At 41.4% G+C, this 19,082-nt stretch overlaps 1 protein-coding gene across 1 annotated transcript in view; it reads left to right on the forward strand.

Moving 5' to 3' along the window:
• Window positions 1-19,082, forward strand: part of cachd1 (cache domain containing 1) — a 70,280-nt gene that overhangs the window by 38,488 nt on the left and 12,710 nt on the right. The window contains exons 4-16 of the mRNA XM_034531774.1: window positions 789-895; window positions 6,270-6,396; window positions 7,707-7,851; window positions 7,991-8,207; window positions 8,358-8,507; window positions 11,395-11,679; window positions 12,414-12,563; window positions 14,615-14,738; window positions 14,868-14,985; window positions 16,396-16,564; window positions 16,699-16,841; window positions 17,657-17,838; window positions 18,466-18,576. Coding sequence (XP_034387665.1) covers window positions 789-895; window positions 6,270-6,396; window positions 7,707-7,851; window positions 7,991-8,207; window positions 8,358-8,507; window positions 11,395-11,679; window positions 12,414-12,563; window positions 14,615-14,738; window positions 14,868-14,985; window positions 16,396-16,564; window positions 16,699-16,841; window positions 17,657-17,838; window positions 18,466-18,576 — 2,028 coding nt within the window. The remainder of the gene's footprint in view (window positions 1-788; window positions 896-6,269; window positions 6,397-7,706; window positions 7,852-7,990; window positions 8,208-8,357; window positions 8,508-11,394; window positions 11,680-12,413; window positions 12,564-14,614; window positions 14,739-14,867; window positions 14,986-16,395; window positions 16,565-16,698; window positions 16,842-17,656; window positions 17,839-18,465; window positions 18,577-19,082) is intronic.

Here is a 19,082-nt window from a genome sequence, read left to right on the forward strand (position 1 = left end):
TCTGATTACAGAATGCCAATCCCCTTCGGGTCAGAGGTCTGCTGTCGCATAGCCGCTATCAGAGGCGTAGCTTCAATGCTAACAGACACTTTGTTTTAGTGCATGCGAGACGGAGCCTATTTATAAAACATTGCTGTTTTGGGCCAAATTACAAGTTTCTGATAATGACATCATTTCTATTTAGATGAAAGTATTTGCTACATATTGAAAAAAGACCTGGCAGACTGATAATACTATAATATAAGTTTTGGGATCAGTGTCAGATCTGAATCATCAAATTATCCAGACAGCCCTTCCTACAATCACATTCAGATATGTTGAGGGAACTCTGTATTGACTTAGTTGGGAGAAAAGCAGAATTTAACTAGTTTTCCATGGAAAATATTATTCACGAGCCAATTAGTCCTGATTTATTGTGAGGTCTGGGCAACAGACGATAAAGCCAGTAAAACAATTCGGCCGAGATGAAACAAGTAGGGGCTATTAGATTCAACAGATGTTTCATAGTTTTATTAACTTCATGGTCTCGCATAGATGTATTTACTATTTGTGTAAAGCATGTAGATCTCAGTCAAAAGCATTCTTTTATTTATTTATTTATTTATTTATTTTTTTAAAGATAAAACCTAAGCATTTCCATAGTCAGAGGTATTGGCAAACCTGTGAGTTTGATTTTTTTGGAAGTTAAGCTGTTGAGTAGTAAATCTGTTCGTTCTGAGAGAAAATGCTTCACCAACAAATGAGTCTGACACACATTTCTCAAATGTTGCGCGTTTATGTGTATTTAGGTTTGATGGAAACTTCAATACCAATGTCTCCAAGACCATCTGCTGTGACAGACTTTCCCCCAACGTCAACAGCCGAGCTTTCAACCCTGGACGGGACCTCAACTCAGGTTTGTTACACACACACACACACACACACACACACACACACACACACACACACACACACACACACACACCCCACTGGACAGGTTTAACAAATGAAACATGTATACACAAAGCTTAAACCATTAAAACTTCAGACTTGATGGACTAATTTAACAGCAATTGCCACAAAAACAAGATTTTAATTAAGAAGTTGGATAATCTTTTCTGTTCTCCTTATCTTCTGAAATGTTAAAAGGAGAGGACATCGATCTGAGATGGAAATAATTAGCTGTGCGTGCCTTCAGATGTTACAGTCCGTCCTGTGCTTCCTCACTCACACTTCCTTCTCTTTCTGTCTCTCCACTGTTTTTTCTCTGGTTGGATTTTAAATGATTTTTACAGCCTGAGATCAAATGAACCTTGTTTGACTTTGAACTCTGTGATTGTATTGAGGTGTGTGGGTGTGTGTGTTTTTACTATCCTGCTGTTTACAGGCTTTGTCAATTATTTGTTTCATGCCTCACTTTACCTCAAATGGAAATAGCATCAGTATTCACGTCTGTCATTATGATACCTGTTTGTAACCTCACAAGTCGTACAAGATAGTGATGCAAAACAGTTTAATGATGTTCTCATTGCCCCCACTTACGTTTATTGAGGCTTCGGATTGCATGTGCACATTGCAGAATATCAGCATGTAAAACCCACATGTGTCTGCAACACATGTTGTCAGTCTGCGTTTGATGAGGAAGAAAATGGACCAAATTTCCTAAAAACCAGGCAAAGGCTAACTTTCCCCTGCACGTTTTTCTGTTCCGATGCCATCACTTGGTCAATGGTAAGACATCTCCAGCTGTACTGCATGCATTCAGTTCCCGGAATATTGAACTCCCTTTCTTTGTGTCCAGCACACATTCTGTCCAGGAATTTGTCATTGTGTGATCGTAATAATTCAAGCTGAACCGATCTCTTTGTGAGTGGGTGTACATTTGTAAATTCCCCAAATATTTCAACAAAATATGTTACCAATAACTCCAGTTTTCTGCTTAAATGAATGATTTCATAACCGTATTTACCAGTCAAAGTCAAATATAAATCCAACTTCACACTCCACAAACACCTTTCCTTTCACCCACATAGCTGAGGGTTGGTTTGCCCTTTTATTACAAAGTCGAAATTACACTAAAGTTATCTTTTAGACTGAATTCAGGGATAAAAAAAACGTTACACAAGCATGTTCAATGACATGGATTTCTTACTTACCGCAGTAAAATAACAGCAAATTGTTGAAAATTAAATCATTTGGGGTGTAATTGTTCCAAGAGAAGTGTGCGACATCTTGGAGAAACTGCTGAGGCGTCAGCGTGCTTTGCATTAAGTGCTGGTTGGACCGTCCATCCTGAAACCTCCACACACTTTACAGTCGTTAGAAACTGGGTGGCTACGTCAGAATTGTAACTTTGTAAATATCCCCATTTGTACGGTTAATTGCATCTCTCCATGGTTCCACGTTTTTTTCATCCCGCCTTTCATGTTTGGAACCGATGCCTCGACGTGTTTGGAGGAAAACTAGTTCATGTGAATAAGTGCACCTCCATGACACCCTGGGTATTGCACTTGCCCTTCTCCTCCATCCATTTTTACAGGAAGCTTCCAACATCATTTGTTCTTCTTCTGTTCTTCATTTGTTCTACTGCCCCCACCCCGCCCATTTTATTCCAGATGCCCCAGTCTGCGTCTCTCGCGGCCAACCATTCATAATGACCGCCATTCATAACACGTCACCATCGGCTGGGTGTTATTTTCCTTGCGAGCCAGTCAGGGCGAGTTCAAGTTACCCCTCTCCTCTCCCTGTCCCTCACACTCAGCCCTCCTTGACCCCCACGTTCCCAGCGCATTCATTCTCTCTCATTTGTCTCAGTCCAGTCTAAACAAGCAGCTACAGAGGGGAAGGAAGGGGGAAGCGGGTGAGAGAGGGAGGGATAATTGAGAGGGAGAGAATGATGAATGAAGGGGAAGAAAAGAGGGGTCGGAGCTGATTGAAATAGAGTAATTGTATCAAGACCGCATTGTATTCTTTCCATCTCTCCTCTCTCATCTTCAATTTTACTTTTTTTTTTCAAGGGGAGCTAGGGAAGAGAGATAGTGGATGTGGGAGGCATCAATAGTGATAGCAGCAGGTGGGATTGAAAAGACAAGTAGATAAAAGATGTCTGGTGGCAAAGTGCTGTGTGATTAGATGACTAGTTCTTCCATTTTGTTCCCCTTTCATCCATGTTTCCCTTGTTGCAGCCTTCCTTCCATCCTGCGCAATTTCATCCATTTTGGTGCATTCCTATAACTTTAAATTGGATTCCCACTCAACACACTGTCCCATGGACTTCACCATGCCACGTTATTTTGTTACGTGTGTGACCTGTGACCCGATCATTGTTTGTCCAGTAGGAAGAGCATAAAGTTGACAGAACTCAAACTAATGGAAGTGCTCACGTTGTGCAAGTCGTACAGGGCCTCATTTCCATTTTGAAAACCCATGTTATGCGAGTAAAAATGTAGCACCGCAAAGGCATGCAGATGCTCACAATAATTTATGTATAATCCGTTAGTTTTTTTGTTTGTTTTATAAGCTATGCTGACACCGGGTCTCTATGGAGAGCAAGGACCACCGCTGTCGTCCAGACTAGAATATTTTAACTACAGATTACTGTGACATTGTTTAAACTACTGCACAGCCCCACAGGAGACTTTCCCAAATGTGCATGTGGGAAATATCTCCACATGCACATTTGGAACAGACCTCTACGATTCCCTGGTGATAGATACATCTTTCTGATTTCCTGACCCTGTAGCGGCAGCGTGGGGTTCATGCTTATATTGATTCAAATATCTGAACTACTGGATGGATTTCCATGACATTCATGTTCCCCTCAGGATAGATAGTAACACCTGTAATGCTCAATGCATTTTACTTGCAGCGGCATTGTCAGGTCCAAATGTTACTTTGTCCAATACTTTCTTTTTTGACAAAATATTGACAATTCCATTAGCATTTAGCTCAAATCATGGAGAAAACGGAAATGGATAACACAATTATGCTGTAATGTTGTTGTAAGTGAAATACAGGTTATTAAGAACCTACATTTAAATGAAAAGGAGAGAGATACCAAATACGAGTGGCACTTTGAGTAGTCTTAACGTTGTAGGAAATGTACTAAATGTCATTTGGGTCCTGTTTCTGGGAAGATCCAAACACTGATGGCAGAGTAGAGCACTGTAGCCTGACATGTGTATACACAGCCCTTCTTCCACTGTCAACACAACTGAGTGTTTCCTGTTTATATGAGCCTCCGAGATGGATGGAGTGACTGGAGGTATTTCCTTTACCAAGTGCATGTAGTCAGAGGTGCATTTTGATGCTGTTTATAATGTTTGACAGTTTCACAGTTGTTTTTCATAATAAATTAATAATTTTTTTTAATAATGTATATATTTGTAATTTGCATTTGACAAGAGATTTTTCACCCCTACCATAGAATATTAAATTGCCTTTGGCTCGTAATATCAATGCGAGTTTGGAAAAGTTTGAAACAGGTTCTCGTTAGCAGGTGATTAATTAAAGGTGATCACAAGCCAAAGTCCACATTTTGAGACTATTTCGACCCAGCTGTTAGGCATGAATGGTGGGTTGCATGTCTGGCAAAGACCAGAGACTTAATTAACACGGTATTGAAATTCTACCCTTCTGGGAAACCTCCACCCGAATAATAACAAATGGTAAGCTAAATAGTTGGTGAATCTGCACAGCTGCCAATGACCTGCAGAAACCACAATGAATATGTATTGGTCATAAGAAATTAGATGTTCTACAGTAATACCTGGCTAAATCAAACGTACTTTTTTGGACTGAATGTTATTGATTAACTTCTAGCCAGAAACAAGTAGTAGCCTTGTGTGGGATGTAAGCAAAGACAAAAACATGATTCAAAATGTGGTTTGTTTCATAGTCCTTAATCTAGAGTTGTTGACAAGATCCAGCTAGCTTGTCAATCTATAATCATAGAATTACTTCATTTGTTATGCTGCTAGATAATGTGTTGGTCTGCATGTCAGTGTTTTTTAAGAAATTAATTGATTTAACAGCTGCATTATTGTGTTATGTAACTTTAATAATACCGATGGCTATGCTCTGTTTCCTCCCTCTCTGTCTTTTTTCGCCTGTAAAGGGCCCAAAGTTTCTATTTGTGTCCCTCTAACTCCCTCCTCCCCCCCGTCTCTTTGTGAAAGGCCGTTTTGTGTTGCAGTGAGCGGAAAGGAAGTTGCCGGCTTTGTGATGGAATCTCTGTGAAGATACTGTTGACTCTGACCCATTAAAAAACGAAATCTGTTAGTTTTGAGCAAATACTCAGTACTCAGTGTCTCTGCAAAGGTTGCAGTCAAGGCTGCTTTTTTTTTTTGGTATCCAAATTAAAGAAATGTACTGCACACTTCACAGTAGTTGAAGCGTTCATCAAGTTCATTTATTCGATGAGACGTGTGTATGGGGAAATGTATTTACATGTGTATACTTCATGTCCAGTTAGAAAGCAGAGCACACGTGCCGGAATAGGCAGGCTTGCATAGATTTTAATTAGGTATGAAAATGCCAGTAACGGAAAACATCCGAGAGAAAGTAGAAAGTTAAAGAAGTCTGTTTAAAATAGGCTTTAAGATGAGCCAGGCCTGCACAGATCACCACACAATGCATACTGGGTAGTCAAACATATGCAACTATAACCTCCAAGTTCGAGGCAGACGCAGTTGCTCTCTGGGGCAGGGCATGATGGGAAATGCTTGGCATTCCCCTGATCTAAGAGCTGATTGGCTTAGATATGGGATCAACAACTTAATGGTATGTTACTAATTGCTGTACAGTAGCCCATATCTGTGTTCTTTTGGGTGGCAAAGTCGTGACTTGGATTGGCTCGTCCTTGTTGCCTCGTTGCCTTTGTTGGTTGGGTTTGTGAGGTTTAGGACTGAAGAATGAGATTAATTGGGGCGAATAAACACAAATGTCCAGTGGTCTAATTCACCTTGCTTTCTTACACCTTGAGCATTCTACATAATACTGGGATTAAGGTAATGTGTGAGTCCCTCTTGGACTCAGTTAACCCCTGAACTTGAAAGGTCTCTCCTTAAAGATGTTGTGACATTAAAGGATAAATCTAAATGAAAAGAAACTCTCAAAAGTACTGAATTCCTTACTTATGTGTTTCACTTTCTTTCCTTACATCCTGCCTTTCCAACTTTTTGTTTTTTCTTCCTTAATCTCACTCCTCCCTGTTTCTCACTCCCTTCCTTGTCCCCTTTGCCAGTCCCTCTTTTTTTTTTTAAAACATGTTTGCTGTTCCTTCTCTACAGTGTTGGCAGACAACCTGAAGTCCAACCCGGGGATAAAGTGGCAGTACTTCAGCTCAGAGGAGGGCATCTTCACGGTCTTCCCTGCACACAAGTTTCAGTGCAAGGGAATTTACGAGCACCGCAGCAGGTATTAAGACCAACTTCTCCTTTTTTGTTTAACTTTTATTTTAAATGATCAAGCTCAAAGTTATTGCCAAACACGCAATTTGTTAACGCATCACTCATTTGGAAAAGTATCAAAACAGGCTGAAAACCATATCAACTTGTTCCTGCCTCATCTACATCTCCTCCTCCTCAGTCAGTTGCTGTGGGGTGGCCCGGAGGGCATATTGCTGGCATGCCGCCCTCACACACCCTGACCACACATGCCCTTGGCATGAATGTAGCTCTGTACCACCAAAGCCTGTTGGAATCTCACACCTCCAGTGTTGTGGTTTTTCTTGTGGCCACGGCTCAAAGGCGGTTCTATTCTCTTGGCTTTTCTTTCGATATTCTTTTGTCTCTTTCTTGCTTTCTGGTGCATTTTTTTTTTTTTTTTTTTTTGCATTTGCGCTCACTTCTTTTCTTTCAAAGTAATGTCATTTGGATTTTTCTCTCTCTGGCTGTTCAAGTCAGTGAGCTGGCATACAGCCATGAGAGAGCAATGCCGTTACTTGGCTTGCTTCAAATGTGAATGAGGCTTTGTGAGTACATCACTCCCCTTCTCCAGCCTGTGTTGGTGTGTCCTTGTCCAGCAGACCACACACACACACACACACACACACACACACACACACACACACACACGGGCGCTGACCACCCTAATCGCTGCACCCCATCAAGCTGATCCCATACCTAAATTAATACGTGCACCAAATATTGAAGATATACCTCAAAATAATAGATGTAGACATACTTTTGTACCAAAAGCAGGCCAACAGTGAGCACAAAGTGTTGATCTTTTAAGCACTCAGGGACATGAGCATGTCATGTTTTTCACGTCATGTCTTTTCTTTCCTACAGCAGAGAGTTAACTAAGTTACTTACATTTGTTTATGTCACCATGGTCCTGCAAGTCCTGAAAAGCTATTCAAATATTATTTTCTAATCTGAAAACACATAAGCATTAAATGAAAATGAAAATTCCTTCATTTAATTATTTTGAAGGTTTCACATTAGGGACTACAGATGCAAATTAGCTGAAGCTATAATCTGGTACAGTGCAACACATGATGACATTTATGTTTGAACTGTACATGGTCCCTTTTTTAAATAAAGAGAATAAAAAAAGATTTTTGATAAATAACTCTGCCTTGATGGCGTGAAATTATGAAAGTGTTGAACCTCCACCAAGAATAACAGTAAAGGGAAGGAGATCTCTTGGTAATGCTGGCACATAATGTGTTGTATGCACAACATGTGTCTGATCTGGACATGTCTTTGTGCGTGCTCCTCCAGGCCGGTGTATGTGTCTGCAGTGGGACCCCAATCGAAGCACATCGTGGTGATGGTGGACCACGGAGCGTCTGTAACTGACACCCAGCTTCAGATTGCCAGGGACTCTGCGCTGGTCATCCTCAACGCCGTCGATGAACATGACAAGGTTAGTGAAAGGGATTGGACCTCATCTCTTTCCCTTGGCTTTATTATGAAGAATGTGTAGTTCAACACAAGTTTGGAGAGCATCAAATATGGTAAAATGCATTTGAAAATAAAGAAATCTCATTATCACTCCTCTCCAGATCTCCATTTTGTCCGTAGCAGAGGCGGTTCGCTCCTGTTCTCTGGACCAGTGCTATAAGAGTCTGCTCTCTCCGGCCACCAGCGAGACCAAGAGGAAGATGAGCACCTTCATCTCCAACATCAAGGCGTCGGACGGAGCCACACAGCACGCAGCGGGCTTCCAGAAGGCCTTCCAGCTGCTCCGAAACACCAGCAGTCTCTGCAAACAGAGTGCCAGTAAGAAATTGTGTTGCATAGTGACGTTGTGACTGTGTGCCGCATCGGAGATCAATTCCAGCTGTTCTTTTTCAACATAATCAACTCACCCGTCAATTGGATGTGATATAACTTGATACGAGTGCTGATTTAGTTTCTGTGTTCTATCAGCCACGGACATGGTGATCATCTACCTGTCGTCCGGTATCACGTCTCGAGAGTCGTCGGAGCAGGAGAAGAGAGCGACGCTCAGTGTGGTCCGAGAGGAGAACCGACACCTCAACAACTCGGTCATGATCCTCACCTACGCTCTGATGAACGGTAGGTCACTTTACATTTACGTTAAAGCTGAACATGACCACAAAATGCAAAAAAACAGCTGATTTGAAAGAACCATAATTGGTTAACTCCAAGTATTGTGCTGCATATGGAACTTTTAAAATACCATTATCAACAATTTTTCGAATTTTCACCCATTTCTAAAATATATTTTTTAAATAAGCCCCAAAGGGGCTCTACTTGTACTTAAACTAAAAGCACAAACTTCCGAAGGGTTTTCAGATGTCTGCAGTGTTAAATAGAAAAAAAGGAAGGATCTCAGATATTACAACACTTAGTTGTATACTTACTTTACTTGGGTATTTAGAGCAGCAGCCTAGCTGAAAAATCCCATCTTCAAGAAATGAAGCACAAATGAGTCACTAAACAGTTTTGGAGCTGTGCTAGTCACATCTCCACATTCTTTTAGATTTATTTGATTTGTTCTTGTTTTGCTGGGAGCTGTTTCTGTATGTTAGATATCCTTACTCTATGTTCTTAGGTAGAATGTGTTCAAGAGAAGAATTAAGGTTAGAGAGGTGCTCAGAAACCTCAAAGGCTCTCTCTATGTGTGTGTGTGTGTGTGTGTTATTGTCCTCGTCCGTCCATCTGCCTCTAATTCCCACCTCTCTCTACAACACACACACACACACCTCTGTTGTGCGTGCATGCATTAGTCCACCATTAATACAAATGCATCTGAGAATGATAATTAGGTACATCTAAGAGAGGAGAGTGAGACTTCAAAGGGCGTGCTGCTCACTCGGTGTGTGACTGACAGAGGACCTTGGCTGTTTAAAGAGCTCCATGATGAAAAGGATGCAGAAATCTATCGTCCTGAGTTTATTAGCAATGCATATCCCAAAGATAATGTGTTTTGTTGCTGACGCTGTTGCACACAGCTGAAAGGCCCGCTGTGGGGGTGGGGTGTCTTATTCCCTGCATCCCCTGCCAAATGTGAAGTGGTGATTGTTGAAGGAGATCAGCAGTCCCTTGGCCATATACGTGTGTGTGTGTGTGTGTGTGTGTGTGTGTGTGTGTTTGTTTATGAGATGCCCACCTCCCTCATCAAAACTGTGTATGGTGACCTGAATAACCTGCTTAATGAACTGCTAGCTTGAGTATGATTTCTAACCTACATGTTGATCATTACCTGCAAATTACTCATTGTATTTTGCATATAGCTATATTCTTTTATTTATAAAAAAAAATACAGACAAATCCCTCTTGCAATTTCCCAAAGCACAAATTAATGTCTTTATATTGTTTTAAATGGCAAACAGATAATAGAAGATATCAAGTTTAAAATCACGTTAAATCACATTCTTGTATTTGAGAAGCTTGAACGACAAATGACAATTCAAGTTGTAGATTTTATCAGATTAGGTCACTGCTTTTTGCACTGCAGGCTATTTTCATATTGTCCTCCATAAGACTTTGGTGGACTCCTGATGGGGGCTGGGAGTGAGCTGATGACTAAAATATAACTAAGTAGAACTTTGAGATATTATTACACGTCTTGTATCCCCTCTGCATCTTAGCTAGGTAGTGTTCTTCAGGTTGAGTAAGTGGTTGATGACGGACTGATACCTCGAGCACTGATGACAGGCTGTTGTAAAGAGTGATGAGCAAAGATGGAGTGCAGACAGGCCATGCAAGGTTCAACACCATTACAACAGTTGTGACCTACTGAACTGCCGACTAAATGCAGGTTTCAACAAGATAGACAAAAATGTCTCTTTGCATATTGCCCTGTTTGTTTGGCCTAAAAGATACATATGCTGTATTTTAGTGAGAATCAATCATTTGCTTCAAGAAGATCTCACAGAGTCTCTTTTTAAGAGGTAGCTTTTCATATTAAACAATGGTTTTTGGTATGAAGGATCATTATAGCTATCCCAGAAAGAAGTGTGGAAATGGATTCTCATAAATGAAATAAACCTGTGCTGTCAGCAAACTTTCTCCTTTGTGTTGGTTTGACCCATGACGACATCAACCCCCCCCCCCCCTTTTCAGCCGCCCAGCGTGATGATCAGCAGAGCCTCGGCATCAAAAAGGGATTCGGTTTTAATCCAGACAATGATTGGATACTGGCAAACATTCTGCGGTCTGTCCTTCCCAATAGGTGGTGGGATGACAAATGTTCCAGGTGACAGCTGTAGGGGCTCGCCATGGTTATCCATCCGCCTCTAAATGACCTTATGGGGCTTGGAAAGATTGCGTGTGAAGTGTGCATTAACGACTCGGCTGCATATCTTCTTTCAAGCGATATGGGATTTCTTCATGTCATGAGCTCTGAGCTTCACAGATGACAATTGTTACTTTGCAGAGGCGCAGTATTGAACAAATGGAGCTTATAGATCATGACGCAGGTTCACAAGTCAGGGATTGCATGTATGAAATATCTCTGCTGTTGATGCCAAATATGTTTGGGAGATCCAAATTGCAATGTATAGTGTGTATTTTGGTTAATGAACATGTTCAATGAAAGTCTCTTGCTGCTAAAACATGGGAACTGCATGAGCTAAATTGTTCTCAAAATGCACCTCATTTCAAAGATTTTGGATTTTTTATGAATTCAGACTGTTTGGTGGCAGGAGTGTGATTTCTCTTTTCCAGCTCCTTGACGTTTTTATACTTCGAGTGGAACAAAAATAAAACAATAGGTTGCCTTTTTACAGTAGGAATTTGAGTCTTGCACTCTTTAGTGAAGAGCTGTTTACTCTTTTTTTACTTCCTTTCCACCACTCTTTTCTTTTCATTTGCACCATTAACCTGTTCAGTATACCGTCAGTTATGTATTGGTTCTTGATATCCCTGTTTGATCAAATCAAATAAATCTCCCTCCTTATCCTAAACTCATGCTCTATGCCATCCCCTCCTCCTTCAGAGGGAGTAACGGGCCTGAAGGAGCTGGCCTTCTTGAGGGATCTCGCGGAGCAGAATTCGGTTAAGTACGGTGTCGACCGAAAGTCTGACCGAGACCGCTCCTCTGGGATGTCCTCGTCTGGATCAGCAGGAGCTTCCATGATGCCGGTGGTGAAGGGAAGCATGATGGTGCTAAACCAGCTGAGTAACCTGGAGACGACAGTGGGCCGCTTCTACATCAACCTGCCCAATCGCATGATCGACCTGGCCCGCTTCAGCCTGCCCTACTCCGACCCGATGGGAGATGGTGAGTGGTTTGGACTGATGGCCTGCACCAATATTGAATGACGATTGAGATTTGGGCCAAATGGCAAAATATTTCATCATGAAGTTTAGATAAATGGAATAAATTTGACCTGAAAGAACATAAATTAAGTCATGGACACTACTCTCATATCTGTAAGCTTAACACAAGCAAGCAGACAATTAGCGAAGCTTAGCATAACGTCTGGAAACAAGAAGCAGCGAGGCTCTGTCCAAAGAGTTCAAGCTCTCTTGTCTAATCTCTAAAAAAGTGATATCTTGTTTGTTTAATGCATACAAAAACAGAAATGTAAAAACAAGAAGTCATTAGTCAGATTGTTTGGCTTATAAAAAGATATAAGGTTATAATGAAGAGGCAGATTTGTGTCCTTTGGACAGAGCAAGGCTAGCAGTTTCCCCCCACTTCCAGTCGTTATGCTAAGCTAAGCTAATGGCCCGATGGCTTATATTCATATTTATCATGCAGACATGAGACTTGCATTGATCTTCTCGTCAAAGTCTCAACAAGAAAGTGGGGATGTGTATTTCCCAGAATGTGAAAGTAGTCCTTGGATGAACACATTTCCTGAAGGAAAACTTACATTTGTATTCTGCATTGATTTATTGAAAAGACTCAACAGCGCTAAATTGAGAAAAACACAATGACCTCCAAAAAAAAGACTCAAACTAACATGAGGTGTTGCATGAACTTTACTGAGATTCTTCTTCTTCCTCCAGGGTTTATTATGACCGTGAGCCGGCCGTGTTATTTTGGTAACCTTCTCCTGGGCGTGGTCGGGGTGGATGTGAACCTGGCGTACATCTTGGAGGATGTCACCTACTACCAAGACTCACTGGCCTCATACACCTTCCTCATTGACAACAAAGGTCAGTCGGTTAGAGACGGGCTAGGCAATACATTTACTTTTCTGACCTGTAGTCGACCAAATGAGGCGTTGTATCATAACAGCCTCTAAATAAAGTGTTCTCCATGTGCAGTAATAACAGGTCTACCGGGTATCATAACAAACACACCAGAAAAGATCATTCACAGATTGCGTGTTGCTTAGACTTCAAAGTCAGTAACAAAAGGAAAAATGTTTCCTCTCCAGGTCCGACGGACTCTAGTGACGACAAAACGTGTATCTGCATATTCACGGCATCAATCATTATTGGTCTGCGAGAAACACTCCAAATGATTGGAAGACAATGTATTTTGGTGTTTTTGTTACACATGATTTTGTCTGTTTGAACTTCCTCCGCAGCCATTATCCCTTGTTAGACCTAATTGACATCTTCAGGGTAGCACTGGCACTTTTTTGTCTTTTCCTTCTCTGTTGAGCTGCGCCTCAGTGCGTTGGCACAGCGCAGGGCGATGGTGCTCATGTCCGGTCTTGGTTTGTTTTGGCCTCAGCTGATGGGGTCTTGACTAAACCACAGGTGCTGCACAGCAGGTACGTTGTGCTTTGCAGGCCCAGAGACCAGGGACTTTAATGGACAGAGTTCTGCTCGATGGCACTTTAGCTACAGATCGCTTCAAGTGTTTGCTTCAATTTGGCAACTCTTGGTGACGATGTCCTCCTGCAAAGCTAATCGTGATGAAATATAGGCGTTTAAAATGGAAACTGAAATAAAATAAAGAAGGAAGATTTAACTATGACTCAGCTTTCGTCATAATACCTTTACAAAGTTACATCCCTTAATAATTAAATATTGAATATTAACTAGGCTTAGAAGTTGAGTAGGGAGGGCAGGCATATCGAACATGACACAATAACCAGACTTTAGCCGGGGATCTACTATGAAATAAGAAGGGAATATACAAAAAAAAGAAAAGGCTTGAACAAGGCAAGGTTGAAATGAAAAGTTGCATTTAGTTTTGTGTGGAAGGGCAGGTGTAGAGGAGAGGGGAACTATTAAGGAGCGAGGTATCGCATAAAACATGGGCAGACTAACTGACATTTACTCAGCTGAATGGTTTAGATAAGTGGTGGACATAACATTGTTTCACTTTGAAACCTAATCCTTCCAAGTTCATTTTTGCAGCTGTCTGAGTTTCGCTCCTCAATGAGTCTCTTTTTTTCCCTCTAAAATGTTTGTTATTGTAATGAATTTGCCATCAAATTATAGCTTATTACTGTACCATGCTTATTAGCAGCAACGCTATAAACATTGATGAATGAGTCCCATTAAAGTTATTAGCTGGCATTCAAAATCGTCTGCTAGCAATTAGAGTGTCGGTAAATACAATTAGGTAAATGTATACGGCTGACACAGGCTTCCCGTCATGGAACTAAAAATAACAGCTAAGTGTTCGGGGGGAAAAAAGTTTTGATGGGAGACGTGGATCTAATGTTGATCAGAATTAAGCACGCCTCTCCCTAAACTTGAGAGTGGATAGATTTGTGTGTGACCTTTTTATATCAACGCTCTGGCTTCTTCCATTTGTGCTGTAGTTTGCTGTAAGAAGACAGCACTGCCTGGTCTTATACTGTGTGTGTGTGTGTGTGTGTGTGTGTGTGTGTGTGTGTGTGTGTGTGTGTGTGTGTGTGTGTGTGTGTGTGTGTGTGTGTGTGTGTGTGTGTGTGTGTGTGTGTGTGTGTGTGTGTGTGTGTGTGTGTGTGTGTGTGTGTGTGTGTGTGTGTGTGTGTGTGTGTGTGTGTGTGTGTGTGTGTGTGTGTGTGTGTGTGTGTGTGTGTGTGTGTGTGTGTGTGTGTGTGTGTGTGTGTGTGTGTGTGTGTGTGTGTGTGTGTGTGTGTGTGTGTGTGTGTGTGTGTGTGTGTGTGTGTGTGAGATGAACAACACACACTCTTTGTATTAGAAATGTGTAAAAAAGAAAACAGGATTTTGCTAGTTTCATTCTTTCAAAACATCTTGATGTTTTTTTTGGCATGTACAAACATTAATTAATGATGTTGTTAACGTGTTTGATATTCCAGGTTACACCCTGATGCATCCATCACTGACACGGCCCTACTTGATGACGGAGCCTCCCCTTCACACTGACATTATCCACTATGAGAATATCCCAGGATTCCCTGTTGTCCGGCACAACATCCTCAGGTAAGAGAGGATGGGGGAACACGTGAATAAAAAAGTTCACACATTTAAAACAAGAATTCGTCCGCCTATTGATACATGCATAGCATATGTTGAGTGTATTTCTGTGTGTAATGCTGTGTATTTTTGCAGCCTCCCTCTGGGCAGTCAGGTCATTTCGGTCCCAGTCAACTCGTCCCTGTCCTGGCACACCAACCGACTGCGGGACAACAGCAAAGACGCATACAACGTCAGCTATGCCTGGAAACTGGTAGGTGACCGTAAAGTCCACATGGAGACTAACTATTTGACACATGTCCACTGGTGACATTAAACTTCACAGTGCAGCACTTTGGACTTTCTGCTCACTACTTTACTCCCACAAATGAGCAAACTGACATACACTTAAATATTATGCAAATTAAGAAGCCTTGCACACAAGTCGTTATAGCACAAGTAGCATCATCGTTCTGAAGTTTTACAATTTAAAATAGAACTACAAAGAGTTAAACAAATAATGTTTAAAATATTTCTTTTTAAATCCTGATTTGAAATCTGAGTAAAGTTGTGAGCAAAAGAATAATTTATTTGAAACGGAATCGGCAATCAGCAGCGACAAATGATGATCTTTGGCTCTGGCCCAGTGAACTACTCATGTTGGGACAATAACTATCTCATATACTTTCTCTCTATGGCATCCTACAGCTCTTTAATCATTACTGAACTGCTGTCTTAAGCAGTATCGAGATTTATGCTCCCAGCCTTTGTGTCTCCACCAAACCTCCTGCCGCCTTAAATTAGCGGGTGTAATAAAAAAGAAGTGCTTCCACACCCAGAAACCGTCTCTCCTTTTGAATCTTCTTTTCCTCTCCTCTGTTGTGATTTAGGAACAAATGGCAACAGAACAGCATAACATCACTTGCTTTCTAAAAATTTGAGTTTTGGCAGGAGTGTTAATATCAAACTGGATTTAGCCATTTTTCTTTTTGCATTTTAAAAAAAAAAAAAAAAAAAAAAAAAAAAAAAAGCAAAAAGCTTTTGACATTTTCAAAATTAGCTTTCCAGAGCCAGAAATATGGTAAACATTCCCTGAAAGAAAACTCGAGAACAGTCTGTTGTTTCCCACGCCATTCTGTCATTTTGTGAAACAAATAATATCTATAGGTATCCTTTTATGAGTACACCATGTTTAAAAAGAAAAGCAGCACTGGCAGATTTTCACCTATTTTGTTATCAGAAGCTTCTGGGTCTTTCTGAAAAGGGATTACTGTTTGACATTTTGCATGATTTAACAACAAAGTCTCAGAATTTGGCACCAGACCAGCTGATTAGCTCAGAATCAGCGGGGTGAAAAGCAGACGTTAAGCCAAAAAGCATCTTTGGCTTAACGTCGTTTGAGTAGAGTGTATACATTACATCACCTGTCAGTATTTTATTAATAAGCTCACACTAGTTACGAAAGGTAAATGTGTTGTGCTTTAGTTTAAAAGGATAGCCTGCTAAAAACGGGACAATAGGTAACTCCTACTTTGATATCCACATATCTGTATATATGCATATCTGTACATGTTTGCATTCTACTGCATTGTCGGTCTTGATCTTTTCATGGGATGTGTTGACGGTAACAAACATATTGAATATCATCAGGCTTCATCCTCCACTCCTGCCTTTTGTCTCTTAGGTTCAGGACACGTCGTTCATCCTGTGCATCGTGTACGTGCAGCCGGAGATCCCAGTGAAGCATCTGAAGAACCTGAACACGGTCCCCAGCTCCAAGCTACTCTACCATCGGTTAGACCTGCTGGGCCAGCCGAGCTCCTGCCTGCACTTCAAACAGCTTGCCACAGTTGGTGAGAAAAAAAACACTAATATATAATAACTTGGAGTAATAGATGAGAACTTTATTTTGTATGTACAGTCGGCTCTAAATCATCCATAAGCATGTCTGACTGCCCCCATTTCCCCGTTGCTGTCTTTTTCCCAGAGTCCCCCACAGTGATGTTGGCAGCTGGCAGTTTCTCCTCTCCCTACGAGCACCTCAGCCAGCCAGAAACCAAGCGCATGGTGGAGCATTACACCGCCTACCTGAGTGATAACACCAGGCTCATAGCCAACCCAGGCCTCAAGGTAAACACACAGGGTCAATGTTGTTTACCTGACAACCACATGGCACATAGCCAGCAGTCAGGTGACGGGCATGTACAGACATGTTCTTCAGTAGGTGTGTGTATAAACACACAATTAATGGGTCCGAAGATAGTTTTTTAAGTATTTTTTAAAAATGTATCATTCTTACAATATTTATAGCAAACAACTTTTCCGACTGCTTACAACTACAATTCGCACATTTTAAATGAAGCTCTGCATCTTTAAGAAGGGGGACAAGCGCTCACGTGGTTTTGGCAGCCTGTGTGCATTCCTGTCCTGGGGGGGGGGGGGGGGTTAGAGTTTGAACTCTAAGCCCAAGTCCCAGCTCTGATTCCCAGGCTAGTTTTAAAGGCCCCCTCCGGTGACCTCATCACCCCTTTCAGACTTAGAAGCCTCTCTGAAAATGGTACTGAGATGTGATTTTTCAGGGCTTTAGGACAAATCGAGTCCCCTTCATTCCTACCTAAATACTGGTGTTCTGAGCCTTACTATGTGTGATGTGTTGATTCTACTTTCACGAAATTGTAAATGTGCGGGACCATCTTGAGCTCCAATATCGTAAAATGATGTCAGGTGTCGGTGTGAATTGGCAAGGATATTCCTTTCTATCATGTTTGTGGGGAGGCTGGAGGCCAACTTGCCAAAAGTTTTAGCCGACTTAAAAATCAGACAAACCCCAGATTTACTTTTCTCCTACTTACTCAACTTTTTTTTTTCTCTGCTCGTTGTTCACCTCATCCATCCTTCTCTCTATCCTTTCACCCTCACCTTCCCTCCTCTTTCTCTCTCTCCAGTCCTCTGTCAGGAACGAGGTTATGGCGACCAGTCACGTCACGGATGAGTGGATGACACTAATGGAAATGAGTAGCCTCAACTGCTACATTGTGCGCCGTTACATAGCAACGCCCAGTGGGGTGCTTCGGATTTACCCCGGATCACTGATGGACAAAGCCTTCGACCCGACCCGCAGACAATGGTGAAGCTTACTTTGCAAGTGTGGGGGAGGGGGAGGGAGTTAAAGGGAATGAGTATGTGTGCAAACTGCTGGCACATGTTTGTGCTTAAAATGATAACCAGCCATTACTGAGTTTAACTTTTTGCCATATACTGTATATTAAAAGATTATATGCAGTGCAAGTGTTCTGCATTACAAATAACAACCCTGCTTTACCCTCCAGACACGACAGAGTAGAATGATATAATACTTACTCATAATAATTAAATGTAAACTTTTTCAAGCCAACAGTTATTCTAACCGCTTGTTATATTGGTACATTAAGCATATTTTAACCAGATCAGAAAAGTTTGACTTGTATTTTAATAAATTTAAGAGCAAGAAGTTCTGTCATTTAGTGAATCCAAACAATCAAAGTATCAATTGAAGTTTTTCTGATCATAAACAAATTAAGACATTAATTTAAATTAAGGCATTCAACACCAAAACAAATGCACCAGCATCTCTCTGCATTCCCCACAAAAAGTACAGTTCACATTCTCAAGTTTCCTTAAGTATTGACTGGGAAGATAAAACCTGTAAAGGCATCTTCTTTACTATGTTACCCAGGAACCATGAACTTTATGAACTAACCCTTGTGTTGTGTAGGTACCAGCATGCGGTGGCTAACCCGGGCCTCGTCACCTTCACTGGTCCGTACCTAGATGTGGGCGGGGCGGGCTACGTTGTCACCATCAGCCACACCATCCACGCCTCCAGGTGAGAAGAGGAAGGTGTATTTTTACCACAGTGATCCCACAAAAAGTCCAACAAGTCGGGTGTTTTCCAGAACAAGTATCTACTTAAGAAAAGTACTAATTTAATTTGAGTCCGGTATGACCAGTTACTTAAGATAGATAATGCCGTTTAACGTTACAATACTTAGTCAGTTCGCTACTATATGACTATATGAGTCACACATTTACATTTCAGTGGTTTTATCAGTAAAGTAAAACAGAAAGTAAACACTCACCAGGAAAGAATAGAATCTTTGGAAATGAAGGAACAGTTAATCTGCCATCATCTGGTTGTCATTGTTGAGCCATCTGGACGGAAACGTTACCGTTTTGGATTTCTCACCGCTGTCAAGAGTGTCATTTCAGGCCGCAGCAGACGGTTGTTTTCTGCAAGAAAGCTCTTAACACTCGCAGTAGACTACCTGCTCAGCAGACAGTCGCAGTTTAAGACTAGCTGGTGCTAAGGAGACAGATGTTTGCCGTCAGTAG

This window comes from Cyclopterus lumpus, chromosome 4 (genome assembly GCF_009769545.1).
Source record: "Cyclopterus lumpus isolate fCycLum1 chromosome 4, fCycLum1.pri, whole genome shotgun sequence".
Taxonomy (NCBI): Eukaryota; Metazoa; Chordata; class Actinopteri; order Perciformes; family Cyclopteridae; genus Cyclopterus; species Cyclopterus lumpus.